Source organism: Symphalangus syndactylus, chromosome 4, assembly GCF_028878055.3.
Source record: "Symphalangus syndactylus isolate Jambi chromosome 4, NHGRI_mSymSyn1-v2.1_pri, whole genome shotgun sequence".
NCBI lineage: Eukaryota > Metazoa > Chordata > Mammalia > Primates > Hylobatidae > Symphalangus > Symphalangus syndactylus.
This window is the reverse complement of record NC_072426.2, coordinates 27,514,115-27,533,446: the sequence shown is the minus strand read 5'-3', so window position 1 is coordinate 27,533,446 and position 19,332 is coordinate 27,514,115. Positions and strand designations below refer to the sequence as shown.

Below are 19,332 nucleotides of genomic sequence, written 5' to 3'. Positions count from 1 at the left end.
AGTCCTTTATCTATCAAAGAAACTAAATCAATAATTAATAACCTACCAAACAGAAGGCACTAGGCCCTAATAGATTCACAGGTAAATTCTACCAAATATTTAAGTAAAAAATAATACCAATTCTATATATTCTGGTTCACCAAATAGGACAGAGAATACTTCCTATTTCCTTCTCTGAGACCAGCATTACCCTTATACCAAAATTAGAAAAAGACATTACAAGAAAGAAAAACTACTGACCAATATCTCTCAGAAATATAGATGCCAAAATCTTCATCAGAATATTATCAAGTCAAATCTAACAATGCATAAAAAGAATTATATACCACGACCACACAGTATTTATTCCAAGTGTACAAGTCTTGTTCAACATTCAAAAATCAATTACTGTAATCCAGCACATAACAGCCAAAGAAGAAAAATCACATGATCCTATCAATAGATACAGAAAAAGCATTTCACAAAATTTAACACCCATTTATGATAAACACTCTTCATAAACTAAGAATGGGGGTAAGCTTTGTTAAAAACAACAGCAACAAAAAGACTACGAAGAGCCTACGGCTAACATACTTAACAGTGAGAAACTAGATGCTTTCCCATTAAGATCAAAACCAAGACAAGGATGTCCCCTCACACCACTCCTATTCAGCATTATATTAGAAGTCTCAGCTAATTCAGTAAGACAATAAGAGGAAATAAAAGGGAGACAGATGGGGAAGGAAAAAATAAAATTGTCCTCGATCATAAATTATATGCTTGTTATTGTAGAGAATTCCAAATAATTGACCAAATGACTCCTGGAACTAGTAGGTGATTATAGAAAGGTAGCAAGATACAAGGTTAATATATAAAAGTCAACTGACTTCCTGTATACTCGCATGAATAACTGAAATTTGAAATTAAAAACACAGTATCATTTATATTAGCAAAACTACTGAGACAGTAAAAGACAGGCGAAAAAGAAGAGATAAGTAGGTGGAAGAGGATTTTTAGGGCAGTGAAACTATTCTGTATGATAATGTAATGGTGGATATATGACATTTTTCATCTGGCAAAATCCAAATTCTGGGGGGGCAAAACCCAAAGAATAGAACTGTACAACACTCTATGGTAAATTATGGACTTCAATTAAAAATAATATTTTAATCTTGGTTCATCAGTTGTAACAAATGTACCACACCAGTGCAACATGTTAAAAATAGAGGAAACTGTGAGTGGGAGAGAGGGAGTATATGAGAATTCTCTACTTTCTGTTCAGTTTTTCTGTAAACCTAAAACTGCTCTAAAAATAATAAGGTCTACTCATAAGAAAAAAAAGTTATGTTTAAAAGTAAAATTAGAAACAGTTCTATGAGGTAGGTATTATTACTATCCTTCTTTTCCAGAAGAAAACAAATGGAGCTTAGGGGAGTTAAGTAACTTGCTCAAGGTCACATAGCTAAGGAATTATTGAACCACAATTAAAGGGTGCTGCCAATATTCAAATGCAGACATTATAATTATATGTAATTATATGGAGATACAAAGATAGACATATAAACACACACATATATGCATACATATATCCATATATGTAGGATCACTATCTCTATTCTGTAGACACGAAACTAAGCAGAAAGGGAGAAGACATGAACACTGTAAGATTGTTTATTAGGAGATTCCCATAGACAAGCACTCAACTGTAACTGTGAAATCGGCAAGATGGCTACTAGAGGCCTTCACGCCCTCGTGAAGTGAACAGTAATTGACAACATTTCAGCTCTCTGCCCAGGGCCTTATACTGGAAAATCAACATCTTCTACAAAAGTTTCTCTCTTCTTCAAAATATCCTTCTAAAGGTTTGGCCTTTGTTATATCTCCCTGGGATGGATAGGGAAAGGAGAAGGATGATAGAAGAAAAGTCTTATTCCTTTCCCACGATCTTTCTGTCCTCAGCTTCCCACACCTTCTTTGTTTTCCACCTTGATTGTGTATCCTTGAGAATCTCCTACCAGCAACCTCTACTCTACATGCCCTCATGATGAGTTCTTGTATTTCAGAAGGCATGCTCCCTGTCCTTGACACATTTTTAATCTAGTTGTGCTAATAAAGCATCCAAATGCAAAACAGAACAATTTTGTTTCATTCATTGGATCACTCGAGTAGCACGTATGTATTTATTGTAAGCCTACTCAGACTACTGATTCAACAAATACTTATTGTTTATTTAATAAGTACCAGGCATAATTCTTCCACAAATCGTTGCTGTGCTGGAAACTTGGGATATATGTTAAGACATACCCCGTGCTTAGGTACTTACAGAAAACTGGGAGACAGACAAGCTCCAGGCAATATAGGATCAAGCATGCAGCTTTGTAGTACAAACTGTACAAAAGGATTAAGAAAACAATGAAGAGGAGAGAGTAGAATTAGTCAGGGTGAGCCGCTTTAAAAAAAAAAAAAAGGTGGGGGGCTGTTCAATTTGACCTTAAAGAACATTTTTGGAAGAGGAAAGAGGAGTCAGGGAGAGACAAATACTCTCATGCCTAGCAATTATTAACATCTGTAATGTAAACTGATTTGCACAAGTTAAAGCAAAAAAAAAGAAAAAATCCGCAGAAGGGTATTACACTGCAGGTCTATTTACAAGATAAATCATGTTACCTTTATTGAAATAATAATTTTTAGGTGTAAGTAATAAAAAAGAATGGTAGCTCTTCCCAGAGAGCTAAGAGGAGCTCACTTACAGAATCTCATAATAATTAAGGGAACACGTAGAACATGAGGCAAACAGAACATCCTTTCTCACAACAACTGCCATCTCCCAAAAGCCTTGGTTGGTCACAGTTTGCTCCTCATTAGCATTGACTGATTTGATGAATGCTCATTACTGAAATACTGCCTGCCCTGGTTCAGAGCCTTATCTACCAGGAAACAGACTTATACCCCCTGGCCTAAGGAACTGCATGATTCCTTTTCCTCAGGGAAGCAGTAGGTTGCCCCTGCTATGGATTCAGAGAAGTACTCTGTAGTCACAGATCTTGGGGAGGCCTGGAACTGAATACCCACATTATCCCCTCCACCAAGTTGTTTGATAACTCTCCCTAGCACAAACAAGCTTTGTATTCTGTGGCTAAAACTGAAAGCCCAACTGATTTTCTTATCTCTAGCCTCTTACTTGTAAGCACGAGTGAGCTTCTATTCCTCATTGTTTTATGCCTTAGATGCCAACTGTGTACAAGCCCATGAGCTAGGTTTTCTGGCAGCTACAAATATGTCTCGGATTAAGAAAAAAAATAGTTGAAAATCTTGGGTCAGGGCAATTTATCTAATTCAGACCAGTGTGCATCACTTGTCCCTGTAAAAGGAATTTGGAGCTCATCGTGATCTGCTCAGATGCTATCAAATGGCATTTTGTAAGCAGATCCCACACACATGCTGAAGGCAGGCCACTAATTTACAGTTTCACACAAATCCACGATTTGTTTACAAACCCCATAAATGACAGCAAATCACACAAATACCAAGCAGGTTTGTGTATTCTTACAGAGCAACCATTTCGAACACTTTCCATGAATGTTTTCTAGAGAGCTGATTTATTGCAGATTGGTTTCCTATTTGCAGAGCACATACATTTTAATGAATTACAAGCAGCATGGAGCAATGCATGCATATTCTGGCAATAAAATGTCTAGAAACGCTTTGTTTCAGGTCTCGTGGAAAGCATAAAATGGATCCCTGTCACAACAAATTTAAAATGCTGACTGAGAAAAAGCTAATTACTCTCACAAAAAAAAAAATAAAAATAAGTCAAGTCAGTATTTTCAGAAGGAAGTACAACCTATTTATAAGAAAGAGTCAGGGGTGGGAGAATTTTTTTTTTCATTAATTCCTCAAACTTTCAAGATACAATGCAGTATAGTACTGAAAGGTACTGATTCCAGGGTCAGAGTGCATAGGGTAAAATACCCCCCCATTTAATTCGCTGTGTTATCTGAGGTTCAGTCTTCCCACCTGCACACTGGGACTAGGAATAATAAAAATAGTATTATTGTTATTACTCAGATGGGATTAGACAAATGGCCTTAGCCTGGCACAGAGTTTGCATCAATAAGTGGAAGGTATTACTGTTGTTTTAATCAAATGCATATAGGAACTCAGTTAAAGGAAATACGAATATAGTTTTGCTTTTAAGGAATTTATATCTCAAGTTATGTTCACATAACTAGACATCAATTTAAAGCAATGAACAAGCATTTGTTTTTTCTATATAATGATGGCTAAATTGACTTAGAAAATATGGGAGAGGGACCTCTCTATAGGGAGAGAAAAAAAAAACTGAGGATTAGAACTAGAAAGATCTTTGTTGAGAATTAAATACAGAATCTCAGACAAAGCTAAAAAGTTAATATTGTTCAATCACTAAATCAATGTGTAAGTATCTACAACATCCCTACTAAATATCTTTTACATGCCTACTTTTAAAACATGTATTATTTTTGTTAATACTTAAAATTTTATACTATACTTTGCCATCAGGATATTTGCATGGCTGTCAAGTCAAATGAGACCCCCAAGTACACACTCTTCTTATAAGCCCAAAACTTTCCTTCATTGAAATTATCACAACTGAAATCAAAGTCCATATGTACTTTTTAATAACAGCTTTAGTGAGATATTATAAGATTTACCCATATAAAGAATAAATTCAATGGTTTTCAGTATATTCAGAGTTGTACAACCATTGTCACCACCAAATTTTAGAATGTTTTCATCACCCTAAAAAGAAATCCACACTCTTTTTTTTTCCTTTTTTTTTTTTTTTTTTTGAGACGGAGTCTTGCTCTGTTGCCCAGGCTGGAGTGCAGTGGCGCGATCTTGGCCCACTGCAACCTCTGTCTCCCAGGTTCAAGCAATTCTCTTCCCTCAGCCTCCCGAGTAGGTAGGACTACAGGCATGTGCCACCACACCTGGCTAATTTTTTGTATTTTTAGTAGGGATGGGGTTTCACCATGTTGGCCAGGCGGCTCTCAAACTTCTGACTTCAGGTGATCCACCTGCCTCAGCCTCCCGAAGTGCTGGGGTTATAGGCGTGAGCCACCGCGCCCGGCCCACACTCTTAATAGTCACTCACCTTCTCTACTGTCCTCCTTCACTAATTTACTTTCTCTCTATATAGATTTGTCTGTTTTATATACTTCATACAAATGAAATCACACAAAAGTCATTTTACTTTTATTTTTACTTAACAAAATGCTTTCAAAGTCATCCATGTTGTAGCATATATCAAGTCCTTCACCCATTTTAAAGTCAAGTAATATTTTATTGTATGAATATACCACATTTTATTTACCCATCCATCAGCTGATGACCACTTGGGTTGTTTGCACTTTTTGAATATCATGAATAATAAGGCTATCAACCTTTGTGTATAAGTTTTTCTATAGACATGTGTTTCCAATTCTCTTGGGTATACACCTAGGAGTAGAATTGCTAGGTCACACAGTTACAAGAAAGGGGTCCTGATCCAGACCCCAAGAGAGGGTTCTTGGATATCACACAAGAAAGAATTCAAGGCGAGTCCACAGAGTAAAGTGAAAGCAAGTGTATTAAGAAAGTAAAGGACTGAAGAATGGCTACTCCATAGACAGAGCAGCCCCCAGGGCTGCTGGTTGCCCATACTGATGGTTATTTATTTCCTGATTATATGCTAAGCAAGGGATGGATTATTCATGCCTTCCGTTTTTACACCATTTAGGGTAACTTCCTGATGTTGCCATGGCATTTGTAAACTGTCATGGTGCTGGTGGGAGTATAGCAGTGAGGATGACCAGAGATCACTCTTCTCGCCATATTGTATTGGTTTTGGTGGGTTTTAGCTGGGTTCTTTACTGAAACCTGTTTTATTAGCAAGGTCTTTATGATCTGCATCTTGTGGTGACTTCCTATCTTATTCTGTGACTTAGAGTGCCTTAACTGTCTGGGAATGCAGCCCAGTAGGTTTTAGCCTCATTTTACCCAGCTTCTATTCAAGATGGGGTTGCTCTGGCTCACACACTTCTGACAACACAGTAACCCCATGTTTAACATTCTGAGGAGTTGCCAAACTGTTTTCCAAAGAAGGCACACCATTTTCCAATCTCACCAGCTATGTGTAAAGGTTCGAATTTCTCTATATCCTTGCCAATATTTGTTATTGTCTATTATTTTTTATTCTAGTCAATATGGTGGGTGTGAAGTAGTATGTTAACTGTGATTTTGACTTGCATTTCCCGAATGACTAATAATGTTAAGAAACTTTTTGTGTCCTTATAGGACTTTTGTATATCTTCTTTGGAGACAGGTCTAATCAAGTGCTTTGCTCATCTTAATAATTATTCATCTTTTTATTATTAAGCTGTAAGTGTCTTGTAAAAATTATGGATACAAGTCCCTTACAACACCTATAATTAGCAAATATTTTCTCTCATTCCCTATTTGCTTTGTAAATAAGATGTGGAGATATTAATACCGAACTGAGAGTTTTGTCTTTACCTCTTAAGCTCTCCTCTTTTTATCCTCCCCATCTTCCATATTACAAACACACACACACACACACACACCTTCCACCCCATTCTCCTTCAAAAGCAGTAATTTGCTCCCCAAAAGGGAAGACACAAGTGAAATGAGGGAGAACAAAAGAGGCAGTTAAGTTTCCAAATTCAGAGCATATTAGGCCAAAGCAATTGAGAAAGAACAGGAACTTTTAATCTATTCCAGCTTGGCTTTGAATAGCAAGAGCCAAACCTGAAGGAAGGGAAGAAAAAGTTTAGTTACAAACAACAGATTTCAAAGAGAACTAATAATGTTGCCATTTACCTTATCAGTGTCTCTCCTGAAGAGTCTAGGCCTATTTAGAATGATAAAAGAGAGAGCTTCACAGCACTCCAATAATTCTGCCTAAGGCAGGACTTTTTCTCTGTATTATTCACAACTGGAGAGAATGCAAAGGAGTCTGGGATGATGTCAACACAGGACGGTAAAACTGAGGAACAGCTGCACAGCCAAAACAACTAAATTATTTAATCAGCCTGCTGGACCTGGCAGCAAGTAAGAGTAAGTTGGTTACATTAACCTCCTTTTCCCAAGAGGGTCCCTGGAATGTATAATCTGATATGTACTTCCCACTATATCATTAAGCAAGGGTGAGTTGAAATATGTTTTCTCTCTTTGCCTATTTTTTTGTCTTTTATAAAAAACTTTCTTATAATGTCCCAATTAATAATTTAGTAAGAAATGTTATTTGCCCAAGACCTTGTCGGTGCCACAGAAGTATAAATATCCAGTGAATAATAACATACACAAGTGCACCATCCAGGGACACAAATCAGAACAACTCATAAGTTAGGATGAAATGTTTCCAAGATCCAATCATGCAAAATTGCAAATCAAAGGTAGAGAGTTCTTAAAAAGTTAGTGAGACACAAGTCTTTTATTCCAAGACAATCTCACAAATGTTTTAAAGGGAAAATTGGACACGAAATTGACTTTAATACAAGCAAAGAAGTGGCTCTAATATGCTTTGTTTTCTACCTAAATATCAGGAGATCTAAACATAGCATCCATACCCCACTTCTTTTCACATAGATAAAGGAATGGTACTCACACCAGGTGGTAAAAAGTGAATTTGTTGACTTAATTTGGTTCTCCAATTTGGTGTTTTCAATAAAGTTCAGTTTTCCTCAAGGTATCTCGACTTTTACTCCCCCATTTGTGAATGTATAACCCCTGATTCAAATTGACTTTTAAGTGCTTTTTGTGACATATTAGGTTAATCTTTGCTACTTTTCTCAATGAAAAAAAAAAGTTTTATTTGCTGCTTTCTTTAAAGATGTCATCATAGTCTCAACATTTAGATAAATACTTTTTTGTTTTGTTTTGTTTTTACTTTTCTCACTGACATTTCTCCATTGTGATTGGGTAGGCAATATTGAAGGGAACTATTACTTTTTTTTTTTTTTTTTTTTTTTTTGAGACAGAGTCTCAGTCTGTCGCCCAGGCTGGAGTGCAGTGGTGCAATCTCGGCTCACTGCAAGCTCCGCCTCCTGGGTTCAGGCCATTCTCCTGCCTCAGCCTCCCGAGTAGCTGGGACTACAGGCACCCGCCGCCACGCCCAGCTAATTTTTTGAATTTTTAGTAGAGACGGGGTTTCACCAGGTTAGCCAGGATGGTCTCGATCTCCTGACCTCGTGATCCGCCCACCTCGGCCTCCCAAAGTGCTGGGATTACAGGCGTGAGCTACCGCACCAGGCCGAAGGGAACTATTTCTTAGCTGGAGATTAGTTAGGGGTGTTAGGCCTCTGAGCCCAAGCCAAGCCATCGCATCCCCTGTGACTTGCACGTATATGCCCAGATGGCCTGAAGTAACTGAAGAATCACAAAAGAAGTGAAAATGCCCTGCCTTGCCTTAACTGATGACATTCCACCACAAAAGAAGTGAAAATGGCCAGTCCTTGCCTTAAGTAATGACATTACCTTGTGAAAGTCCTTTTCCTGGCTCATCCTGGCTCAAAAAGCTCCCCCACTGAGCACCTTGCGACCCCCCACTCCTGCCCACCAGAGAACAAACCCCCTTTGACTGTAATTTTCCTTTACCTACCCAAATCTTATAAAATGGCCCCACCCCATCTCCCTTCGCTGACTCTCTTTTCAGACTCAGCCCACCTGCACCCAGGTGATTAAAAAAGCTTTATTGCGCACACAAAGCCTGTTTGGTGGTCTCTTCACACGGACGCGCATGAAAAGGAGTTCTTCAAACCATTTGAAAAATGTAATTCATGTATAGAGACTTAGTATACATAAGAGAAGAAAGAAAATGAGTTAGCTTGTTATAGTAAGAAAGAGGAGATTGGATCCTATTTTATAATTTCACAATTTTTTTCTCTTCCCCCAGGTACATCCTAGACTCTCAGAATAGACTCAAATATATCCAATTAATTCAAATACATATTTTCACACTACTATATGGGAGAGTATAGAGATTAATGCAACCAGTTTATAAAGTCAGAGTTTTCTGTTCCATACTTGCACCTAAAACTCCTATTTTACAAACTAAAAATGGCTTCTCTAGCAAAATAAATCTGAGTCCTAAAATAATCTCTAATATTTATTGTCTCGATTTGAGTCAAATATGGGATAAGTAGAGTACACTGCAGTGACAGTAACAGTGAACACTTAGAGAGTCAAGTAAATTACTTGAACTTGTCTTTCAAAACACAGCCTAGGAAAATATTGAGATTACTGTGTTTGGTCTGGATAGGTTTTTGACCAAGAAACTCTATACCTGTAAGTATACACAACTTTTCAAAGAGTCTAGAGAAAACTCTCATTTGTTCTTGAAGAAGGAGTGATTCACTATACAAAGGAAATTGTTCTAGTATGTTATATAAAGGAAAGAGAAAAAGGTTCACTAAATTACTACATGTTCTCACTTACAAGTGACAGCTAAACACTGAGTGCACATGGACATAAAAATGAGGACAACAGACACTGTGAACTACTAGAGGAGGATAGGGCGTGGGGGTTGAAAAACTACTTATTGGATACTTACGCTCACTACCTGGGTGACAAGATCCATTCCCTAAAGCTCAGCATCATGCAATATCCTCATGTAACAAACCTGTTCATGCACCCCTGTATCTAAAACAGAAGTTGGGTGGGTGCTGTGGCTCACGCCTGTAATCCCAGCACTTTGGGAGGCCAAGGCGGATGGATCACCTGAGGTCAGGAGTTCAAGACCAGCCTGGCCAATATGGCGAAACTCTGTCTCTACTAAAAATACAAAAATTAGTCAGGTATGGAGGCACACACCCGTAACCCCAGCTACTCGGCAGACTGAGGCACAAAAATCTCTGAAATGGGGAGATGAAGGTTGCAGTGAGCTGAGATCGCACCACTGCACTCCAACCTAGGCAACAGAGTGAGATTTCATCTCAAAAAAATAATAATAATAAAATAAAATAGAAGTTGAATTTTTAAGACAATAGTAATAATGCCAATGAACAAACAAAAAGATTCCTGTACTATAATCTCATGGGGAGAAACTCACAAGTGGGTGGTATATTTATGCTAGAAATTTCAGAAGGGGGTAGGTGGGGACTGGGGTGGGCCATGGCAGAAATCACTTCTAAAGCCTTCATTTTTTATTTTAATTTTTTCATTTTCAGAACAGGATTCCCCAGGTGTTGTACCCTTGCCTTCTTGTCACACTTAACTATCCATATCACTTTCAATATCATTATGTTCAATGCTCTTTCTGTCTGGTTACACTGGTTTCTCTCAGTCTCTGTCTTTCCATATCACTTTTAAATTGTTTTCTCTTCTGCTAGAAGTATTTTTTTACAATGAATATTCAGAATGAATAGTCAATAAGAAATACGTCCACATGCAAACCATCCACCCTCACCTGGGTTATTTTGCAGGAGCCCTCTAACTGGCCTTTCCCTCAGTAATCCATTCTTCTCACAACAGTCAGAGAGATGTTATTAAAACATAACTCAGCTTATGTCACTTTACTACTTACAACCCTAAAAATCTCCCCATTACATTTAGAATAAAAACCAGACTCCTTATCATGACTGGCAGAACCCTCTGCAACTTGGTCCTGCTTAATTTTCTGTAGCCTCCTCTCAACACACTACCACCATCCACAAATATTCCTTCTGTTCTTTAAGAGCAGCAAACTCATTCCTACTTTAAAATGGTGTGTCTGCTCTTCCTTCCACCAGATGCACATGGCTCCCCATACGTTCACTTAGACCTTGGTTTAAATATCACCTCCTCAGAGAGTTCTTCCCTTAGTAACTACAGAAGTAGGCTTCTCACTTGATGTTATTTTCCTTCCTTCCTTATCATAGTATCCTTCATTGAAAGATATGCTATGAGAGAGCACAGCCCTGAATCTCCAGGCCCTGAAACAATTGCTGGCACATGGCAGGTGCTCCATAAATATTTGTCAAACGAACAAAGCTGTAAACTTATTTGTTGAAGGCTTTAATGGTACTGCTTTCCTTTCAAAATTATCTGGAGTTCTTTCATCTTCTTGTGGCTATTTGAGAAAGACAGCTCAATTATTATGCAAGCACATTTCCCCTTAATGTTATGTGACTTCAGTATTGCTTTTGCTCTTCCAAATTTGCTTCACTTTATCTGACATATAATTTAGTTTCTCACTGTGCCTATTTATTCAACTTGAGTTAAACACTTTGTTTGTACTAGGTACTATATTTACATGTCTACTTTGCATTTTGTGTGTTTTCTTCATTTTTACATCCTGAAAACAAATGTATGAGTACTTAATCATCTGTTTCCATTTTAATTCAGCATTGGTATGGACTGTACTATGGCTCACCCAATCCAGATGCAAATTAAGGCATCTTCTGATTAGAAAAGCTGACATAAAATACTAAAACATTTCTTTGGTCAGAATTATTTATAGAGCTATGGCTTTTGTTACACAGAATAGCAAATACTTTTACAGCTGTGGAAAAGAAAGACAATGGTTAAAGAATTTCATGGAGTCTTTGTTTTGTTGGTTTTTTTTTTTTTTTAGGAGGTTGATTGGGGCTAATAAATTTATTCTTTAGTTTGATTTAAAAACAACAACACACAGTGTCACCAAAGAGTCTTCAGTGTATTCAATAAAAAAAAGCAAAAGGCAAAAGACCAACTTGGAAAAGTAGTTTTATATTTACAGAGGTTATAGGTCAGCACATTCAGAGAGAAATATAGCCAGTACTTTTTCTCATAAACTTTTTATACTTGAACATAGGAGTCAACTGTGACAATATTCTGCTTCAGTTTGTGTTCACATAGATGAAGGAGACCAGTAAGTCATAGCAAAGCTGACTTCAATAAACCATCAGTTAAGAATCTGTATATGGATCACAGAATTACTGGTATAGTCAGTACCTAGAGACAAAAGCATTTTCACTATCTTTCCAACTTATCCTTTCTTATAGCCCTACTCCAGAAATTCTTTAACCTCATGAGACTAAAAGTCACTGATCCTACCACTTCTCACTGGCCACTGCCCATCTGGTGCTCATCTCCTCCTTGCCCTGTTTGAATTCCAAGGTCAATCATTACAATCACTCTCCATATGCACACTCAACTCCCCATTCCCTCTATCAACCACCCATCTTCTCTTGGCAAAATAACAATCCTGGTTAAATCCAATTCTATTCCTATCTGGAAAGTGAATCCAGGTAAACGAATGAGACTAAAAACGGACACATAATCAAATGTTCTAGTGTCCAAGAGGGCTTAATATTCCCCTCTGTTTGAATAAACTTTTGACTAAACTTTAGACAGTCAGCTTCCTGACTCAAGGCTCCTGATTTCCCTTTACTTAGAGCACTTACTTTTAAAGACCTTTCAACTGAAAATTCTTAATCTGCCTCTTTGTGATGAAAATCTTCTCCCAGCTGATTTCACACCCCAGGAATGTCCTTCTCAAGGACCTTGGAACCACCCTTTTGAAATGTAATCTTAGAAGGAAGGAAACCGGTCCTTTTCTCTCAGTCTCTTGGAAGGATGGGAGCCTAACTTCCATCAGGAACAAATAGCAAACACAGATGGCCTAATCACAATGAACAACTGCCTCCCTCCTAAAGTACCCCCACTGGAGTTCACCTATGTGACTTTTCCACTAGCTCACCGCAGTGCTTAAAAGCTCTCCTACCTTTTGTTCCATGGAGTTAATTCTCCATGGAATAATCTTGAATAAATGCTTTGTTGTCTGTTTAACTTATATTTGGGATTGCTAACATCAAGCAGGGCCTTAATGATGCCTAGCAATCATACAGACTTTCCCTAGTCCATTCACTTTTCCATTTTTCTCATACCTTCTTCCTCAAACCATTTGTATCTCTACGCCATCCCCAGTCTCATTTGATCACCTTGCTTTCTGTATCACTATGAAAATAGAATATATCAGAACAGGCTTTCCACAGCTCCAGCCACTACATCAATCCACCCACCTGCATGTGTATCCAGATAGTCTACCTTCCCTGTTTCTAGAGGCACTACAGCGCCTATTCTCTTGTGCTTACTCAAGGGGCTATATGTGCAAACCTCTCTGTCCCCTGCTTCAGTAATATATTCTGTTCTTCTCTCAACCTGACTTTCCCTTTCCTACCTGTTGACCCCATTTCTCTCCTTTTCTTTTCACCTAAATTAAAATCCAAACTTTGCTGACTCTTTCTAAGTTATTTTCTTCTCTTGGATTTTAACAAGCAAAAAGCTCCTGATTTTCCTACTACTTCCACAGGCTTTCCTGGTCCCTCTTCATTCCTCAGTCTCTTAAAGTAGAAATGTGAAGAATCAGTCAAGGCTTTATGCCTTCCTCTTCATTCATTCATTCATTCATTCATTCCCTTTTATCCCTATAGATCTCCCTTCCCTTTTCTGATACAGACCACTGTTCACATATATCCAATTTTTAATATTTTGTCAGGACTCCCAGCAAAATGTATTTTTGTGCTCATATGTTTTAATATATGTAAATAATCTTTCAATAACTATCTCTTTTTTTTTGGTTTTAAGCTTTTCTCTCGGCGTGATGTTTTTAAGATCCATTCATGGTTTTTTTTTCTTTTTTTTTTGAGACAGAGTCTCGCTCTGTCGCCCAGGCTGGAGTGCAGTGGCGCAATCTCGGCTCACTACAAGCTCCGCCTCCCGGGTTCAAGCCATTCTCCTGCCTCAGCCTCTCCGAGTAGCTGGGACTACATGCGCCTGCCACTATGCCCGGCTAATTTTTTTGTATTTTTAGTAGCGACGGGGTTTCACCGTGGTCTCGATCTCCTGACCTCGTGATCCGCCCGCCTCGGCCTCCCAAAGTGCTGGGCCATTCATGGTTTTATAATAATTGTTGGCTGCTCCCTCCTTCAGGGTTCTGCCTTGTATTCATCCGCATTTGGTCCCACAGAATGATATTCAGATAGCCAACAGCTCCCTCTACATAAACAATGCTACAAGAAACCATCTACCTGCCAAAGATCTCTTAAGCTTCTGATTTTACTTCAGCCTCTCTCCCTGAGCTTCTTATCTCTCCACCTCAATGTACTGTTCTTCCAGTCTTCTTCACGTTAATTCATAACAACTCCATCCTTCTAATTATTTACAACAGAAACCTCAGGGTTTCCCCTTGATTCCTCTCTTTCTCTCATTTTACAAGTTTACTGCAACGGTAAAGCTTTTCAGTTTTACCTTCAAAATATAGTCACAATTGGCTGGGTGTGGTGGCTCACGCCTGTAGTCCTAGCACTTTGGGAGGCCGAGGCGGGCAGATCACCAGATCAGGAGTTTGAGATCAGCCTGACCAACATAGTGAAACCCTGTCTGTACTAAAAATACAAAAAAATTAGCCAGGCGTGGTGGCAGGCACCTATAATCCCAGCTACTCAGGATGCCGAGTCAGGAGAATGGCTTGAAGCGGGGAGGTGGAGGTTGCAGTAAGCCGAGATCATGCCATTGCACTCCAGCCTGGGTGACAGAGCAAGACACTGCCTCAAAAAAAAAAAAAAAATATATATATATATCTATATATAGATATAGATATAGATATATATACGTATAGATATATATATACGTATATATGTGTGTATATATATATATATAGAGAGAGAGAGAGAGAGAGTCACAATCTGATGATTTTTCAATCTCCTTCTCCCACAGTGAACAAAGTCACCACTATTGTTCCCTGGATTATTGTAGCAGCCTCTTTATTTTTTTTTTCAACACAGCAGCCACAACAATTTTGTTAAAAATCTAAGTCAAATAAGTTCATTGCTCTGTTTAGAGCCATCCAGTGACTTCTATCTCACTCTAAGTAAAAGCTAAATTAATTGCATTGTCCTCAGTGGCCCTCCATTACTTGGCTGCCCCTATAGCACTCTAGACACACCTTTTTGTGACTCCATCCTCCTATTCTGTCACCATGACCTCCCCCATACACTATTCCTGTATGACATTTTCTCCTCTTAATCTCTCTATTGTCAATTCACTTCAAAAGACTTAGACTTTAACCTTTAAAGTTTGAAATTTCCTACACCACCAACGTATCTCTATTTCCTCAGCAAACAGGAAAAGACAATTTTTTAATCTTTCCAACCTGAGACAAAATTTATATGCCCAATACCTTTAGGAGAACAACTTTAGACTACATTCCATATAAAGCTCATCAATTTGAATGGAAAAACTTCCTCCTGCTGCTGCTGTTATGAATCCCAGTCTACAAAAGGATAGCCTAATGTGTATTGTTTCTCCTCTTTCTCAAAACCATAGCTTTGTGGGTTCAGAGAAAAACAACTAAAAGTGGCATTCCACTTTCAGGCAGAAAATTATGTGTATCAAATATACTTATATGGTAATAAAATATGTGCCCAACTACTAATCCCAGTTGTAAATTGCTAATCTGAAGCTTCAGAGTGGTGATAACTACAATTTTACTTTACACTAGTTAAAATAAGAGAAATATGCCAGTTCCTATTCTAGTAAGTCAAAGTAACATGGTATTTACCACAACAAAAAGTTTGTCTCCCTCTATAATTAGGTTGATTTGCACCTTTCTGCATACAAATGTCAGACATGCTAGGCTGCTTTCTATATGAAGCCAAATATATAGCTCATCCCAGAGCTTAAAAATTTTTTTAAAGATCTCTGCAGTTTGTGATTCCTCATCACACAGCTGTGAAAGAAGCCAGCCAAGCAGGCTGGATCTCATCTCAAAAAGTTCAAAGGCTAAAAACAATTACCTCTTCAAGGACATCAGCGAGCTTGCTGAGGATCTCTTCAGGAAGGCTCTGGAATGTTGGAACACTGAAAAACAAAACAGAATAGTGCTGAGCACATGAACCGCAACTTACTTTCATAAGTAATAAAAATGACCATGAATCTAAAATACAAAACTATTTTATGATAAAGAATCTGCCAAAAAAAAAAAATGCATTAGCCACACAACCTGAAAAAAAACGAACAAAGTTGCAGATGAAGATCAAAGCAATCATTTAAGCATGGTTTGATGTCTAACAGGGAAAAGGCATGGAGTATGAAAAAAAAACTTGGAGTTTAGACAGACTGAGTCCAAATCACTGTTATATTTGCCTGCATGACCATGGATATGTAAACCAAATATAAAATTCTAAGCTCCCCCCAGTCAACTGATGGATGCCCCTCTTGGCCAAGGGCATTCCAAAGTAAACCGGAAAAACTAGTTCAGGCCATGATGGGAAGGAAGGGATTGGACACGCCTCATTATACCCTTCTCCCTTTGGATTTCAGTCACAACTTACTAGAATTAACATTCAAACAGAAATAGAAATCTTAAGACTCTTTGTAAGTCTTAAAATAGAAATCTTAAGACTGACAAAACAGACTCTTTATAGAAATAAGATACCAAATTCTAACCTGACTCTAGTATAGAATCACATGACAGATAGCATACCCTGAAAGAAATTGAAGTATTTTACCCCAAAATATATTCCTTTGACATATTTTGAAAAATAATTCTCTCCTGTAGAGCTGTCTCTTGTGGGGAAAATCTACATTCTATACAGAATCCCCTTTGCTTTCCAGGTCTTTTCCCTAATCTAGGAGAGAATTAACTAAGAGTCTGGCATCTTTTTATGTCTGATAAGAGTTCTGAAGCCTGCTACCTGGAGGCTTCATCTGCATAATAAGAACCTTTGTCTCCACAACCCCTTGTCTTAATCCAGAAACTCCTTTTATTCATTCTGGGTCTTCAGATAGTAACTTAACTCTTATAACCAATTGCCAATCAGAAAATCTTCTAATCCACCTATGACCTAGAAGCTCCCACTTTGAGTTTCTCGCCTTTCCAGACCAAACCAATGTATACCTTATATGCACTGATGGATGTCTGCCTGTAACTTCTGTCCCCCTAAAATGTATAAAATCAAGCTGTAAACCAACCACCCTGGGCATATGTTCTCAGGACTTCCTGGGGCTGTGTCATGGATCGTGGTCCTCACATTTGGCTCAGAATAAATCTCTTCAAATATTTTACAGAGTTTGACTCTTTTTGTTGATAGGTGCCTCAACATGTAATGAGGAGAAAACCACTCTCTCCTCTGTTAGTCTGCTGTCACCAGGTTCCTTCAGGGTCTATTTCCCTTTCCAGGTCTCCCTCCATACACACACCTTTCTCCAGGCCGACTCCTAACCATTATTGAAGACACAGGTTGATTGATGATGCATTCACATCTGCAAGCATTCACTTAACAACTTTGGAAAGCTTCCCACTCTCCTCAACCCCTCTCCAGCTAGGTCAAGTTCTCCTATCATGATCTCTTTAATCTCATACTACAAGTGTAATTAGATAATTAATTGGATTTTTGTTACTGCATGTCTTCTCTGCTAGAATTAAAAATCCACAAAAATAAGAACTTTATCTGTCTTTTCCAACCCCCTGTATTTTCGGCGATTTATAAATAACAAACAACATATTTTGAATGTAGTTACGAAAGCATGGATTTGTGAATGCTTCATAGGACAGTGATTAGACCTGAAAAGTTCTACCCATGAAATATATTAGCTTAGTTTGCTCCAATACATCAAAATACAATGTTAGTTCCCTTCTTTTCATCCTGTTCTCTTATTTCTCCCCACTAAACAGTAAATAAAAATACGAAATGATGTCAAATGCACAAAACAATAAAACTTACTTTATGCAAAATTATAATCACTTTAAATTAAAAAAAAACAGAAGGTTATCAACATATAATTCCTGAAACTTCACTGGAAAATCTAACTGGGATGTGGAACTATAGTCTTAATTAATCATAGCTTAATGTCTCAATGGAGAAAAGGCTATAACTGAGTGCATATACATTTGTATACCTGACGTTTGACTTATAGCATAATTTTGGCTTGATTACAATTATACCATAAAAGAAAAAATAATATGCTCTTTTGGTAAAAGCATGAAAATTTTGTTGTTAATTTGTCACTTTGATTTCCATTACTTAGGGTAAGGCTTATTGATGAAATCCCAAGGTTTTATGCAGAGGTGTAACAATTCACCCAGGACCATCTGTTGCACCAGATTTACTGCTATGGTCTGAGCCATGTGGGGTTTAATTTCCAGAAGGCAGTCTATTTCAGCAGCTGGATGGACCATATCACATAAAGACAGAAGGAGATAGAGGAAGCTGTTTACATGAGTTATGTAGGTTGAAAAATTTAGTCCTGCCTTGTTCTTTTAATGAGCTATATTTCAGTTTCTTCTGAGATGAATAATTAGAGTGCTTCTATCCCATTAGGTATTTGTGGAAAACACAAACTAGAACTGAGTTTTTCTCATTTTATTATAATTGGCTTCCTTCTTTAGACCAGCTTATTCCTATTATACTATGCCTCTTATTTTACTTTAGGCTCTGGCTATCCCTAGCCATACTACAGTATTTTCATTTCCATGAGAGTTCTTACCCAAGAGAAGAAATTTACTTGACTATATAATGCATTAAGTGAAAACAAAAGCATCAGGTTTTAGGATGGCATTTTAAATATATAATCTTTCACAATTTTAAATGCCTTTTTTAAATGCCTCAAAATATTGAGCAGCATTTATTGCTAATACAAATTAAGGATGATTTTTAAGAAGAAACACTCTAAAATATCACCAGTAACAACTGAAGCACTTCTGGACTTCACAAAAAGAAAACCATTTAACAGGAAAAATAAGTGCCTTCACTTTCATAAATTACTGTGAAAACACTTCTCTAGCCATCTTTACAATTCTAAGATTTATATTCTGCAAACACTAGATAAATTCTGTCACGTAATTAATTTGCTTTCTAAAAATGACTGGTCTACTAGTAGCATACACACTAGGAACAAAACAATTCAGAATGTTTATAGTTTGAAATTCTACCCATGAAATATATTAGTTTAGTTTCCTCCAATACATCAAAATACATCATTTTAGACTCCACTAAATTATATATAAAATAATTCAAAATAAAGTTTTCTATCCTTTAGAAAACTGAAAGCAAAATAATTGCAAGGACAAACTTCCAGATAAAATGTTTAAACATTAGAGAAGAATATTTTCAGTTATGCAAACAAAAATTTATTGTAACAATTTACATGCTAATTATGAGTAATTCTTACAGATGCATTACCTATTGTTTTGGTTCCCTAAGGACTTGCAATGGGCCCAAAGTTACGGAATGCACTAGAATGTAATATAATAGAGATGATTTAATGTGCAGTGCTTTTCCATTGGTTTTTCTAATTGAATGTAGCAAGGACTTAGAATTTGTAATGACAATAGTAGAAGATGAGATTTGA

At 37.4% G+C, this 19,332-nt stretch overlaps 1 protein-coding gene across 4 annotated transcripts in view; it reads right to left on the bottom strand.

The window, feature by feature from the left end:
* The window catches only part of PRKG1 (protein kinase cGMP-dependent 1), a 1,318,464-nt gene that overhangs the window by 367,463 nt on the left and 931,669 nt on the right, over nucleotides 1-19,332 (bottom strand). For all 4 annotated transcript variants that reach the window (XM_055274328.1, XM_055274327.2, XM_055274331.2 and 1 more), the window contains one exon: nucleotides 15,777-15,840. In XM_055274328.1, coding sequence (XP_055130303.1) covers nucleotides 15,777-15,840 — 64 coding nt within the window. The remainder of the gene's footprint in view (nucleotides 1-15,776; nucleotides 15,841-19,332) is intronic.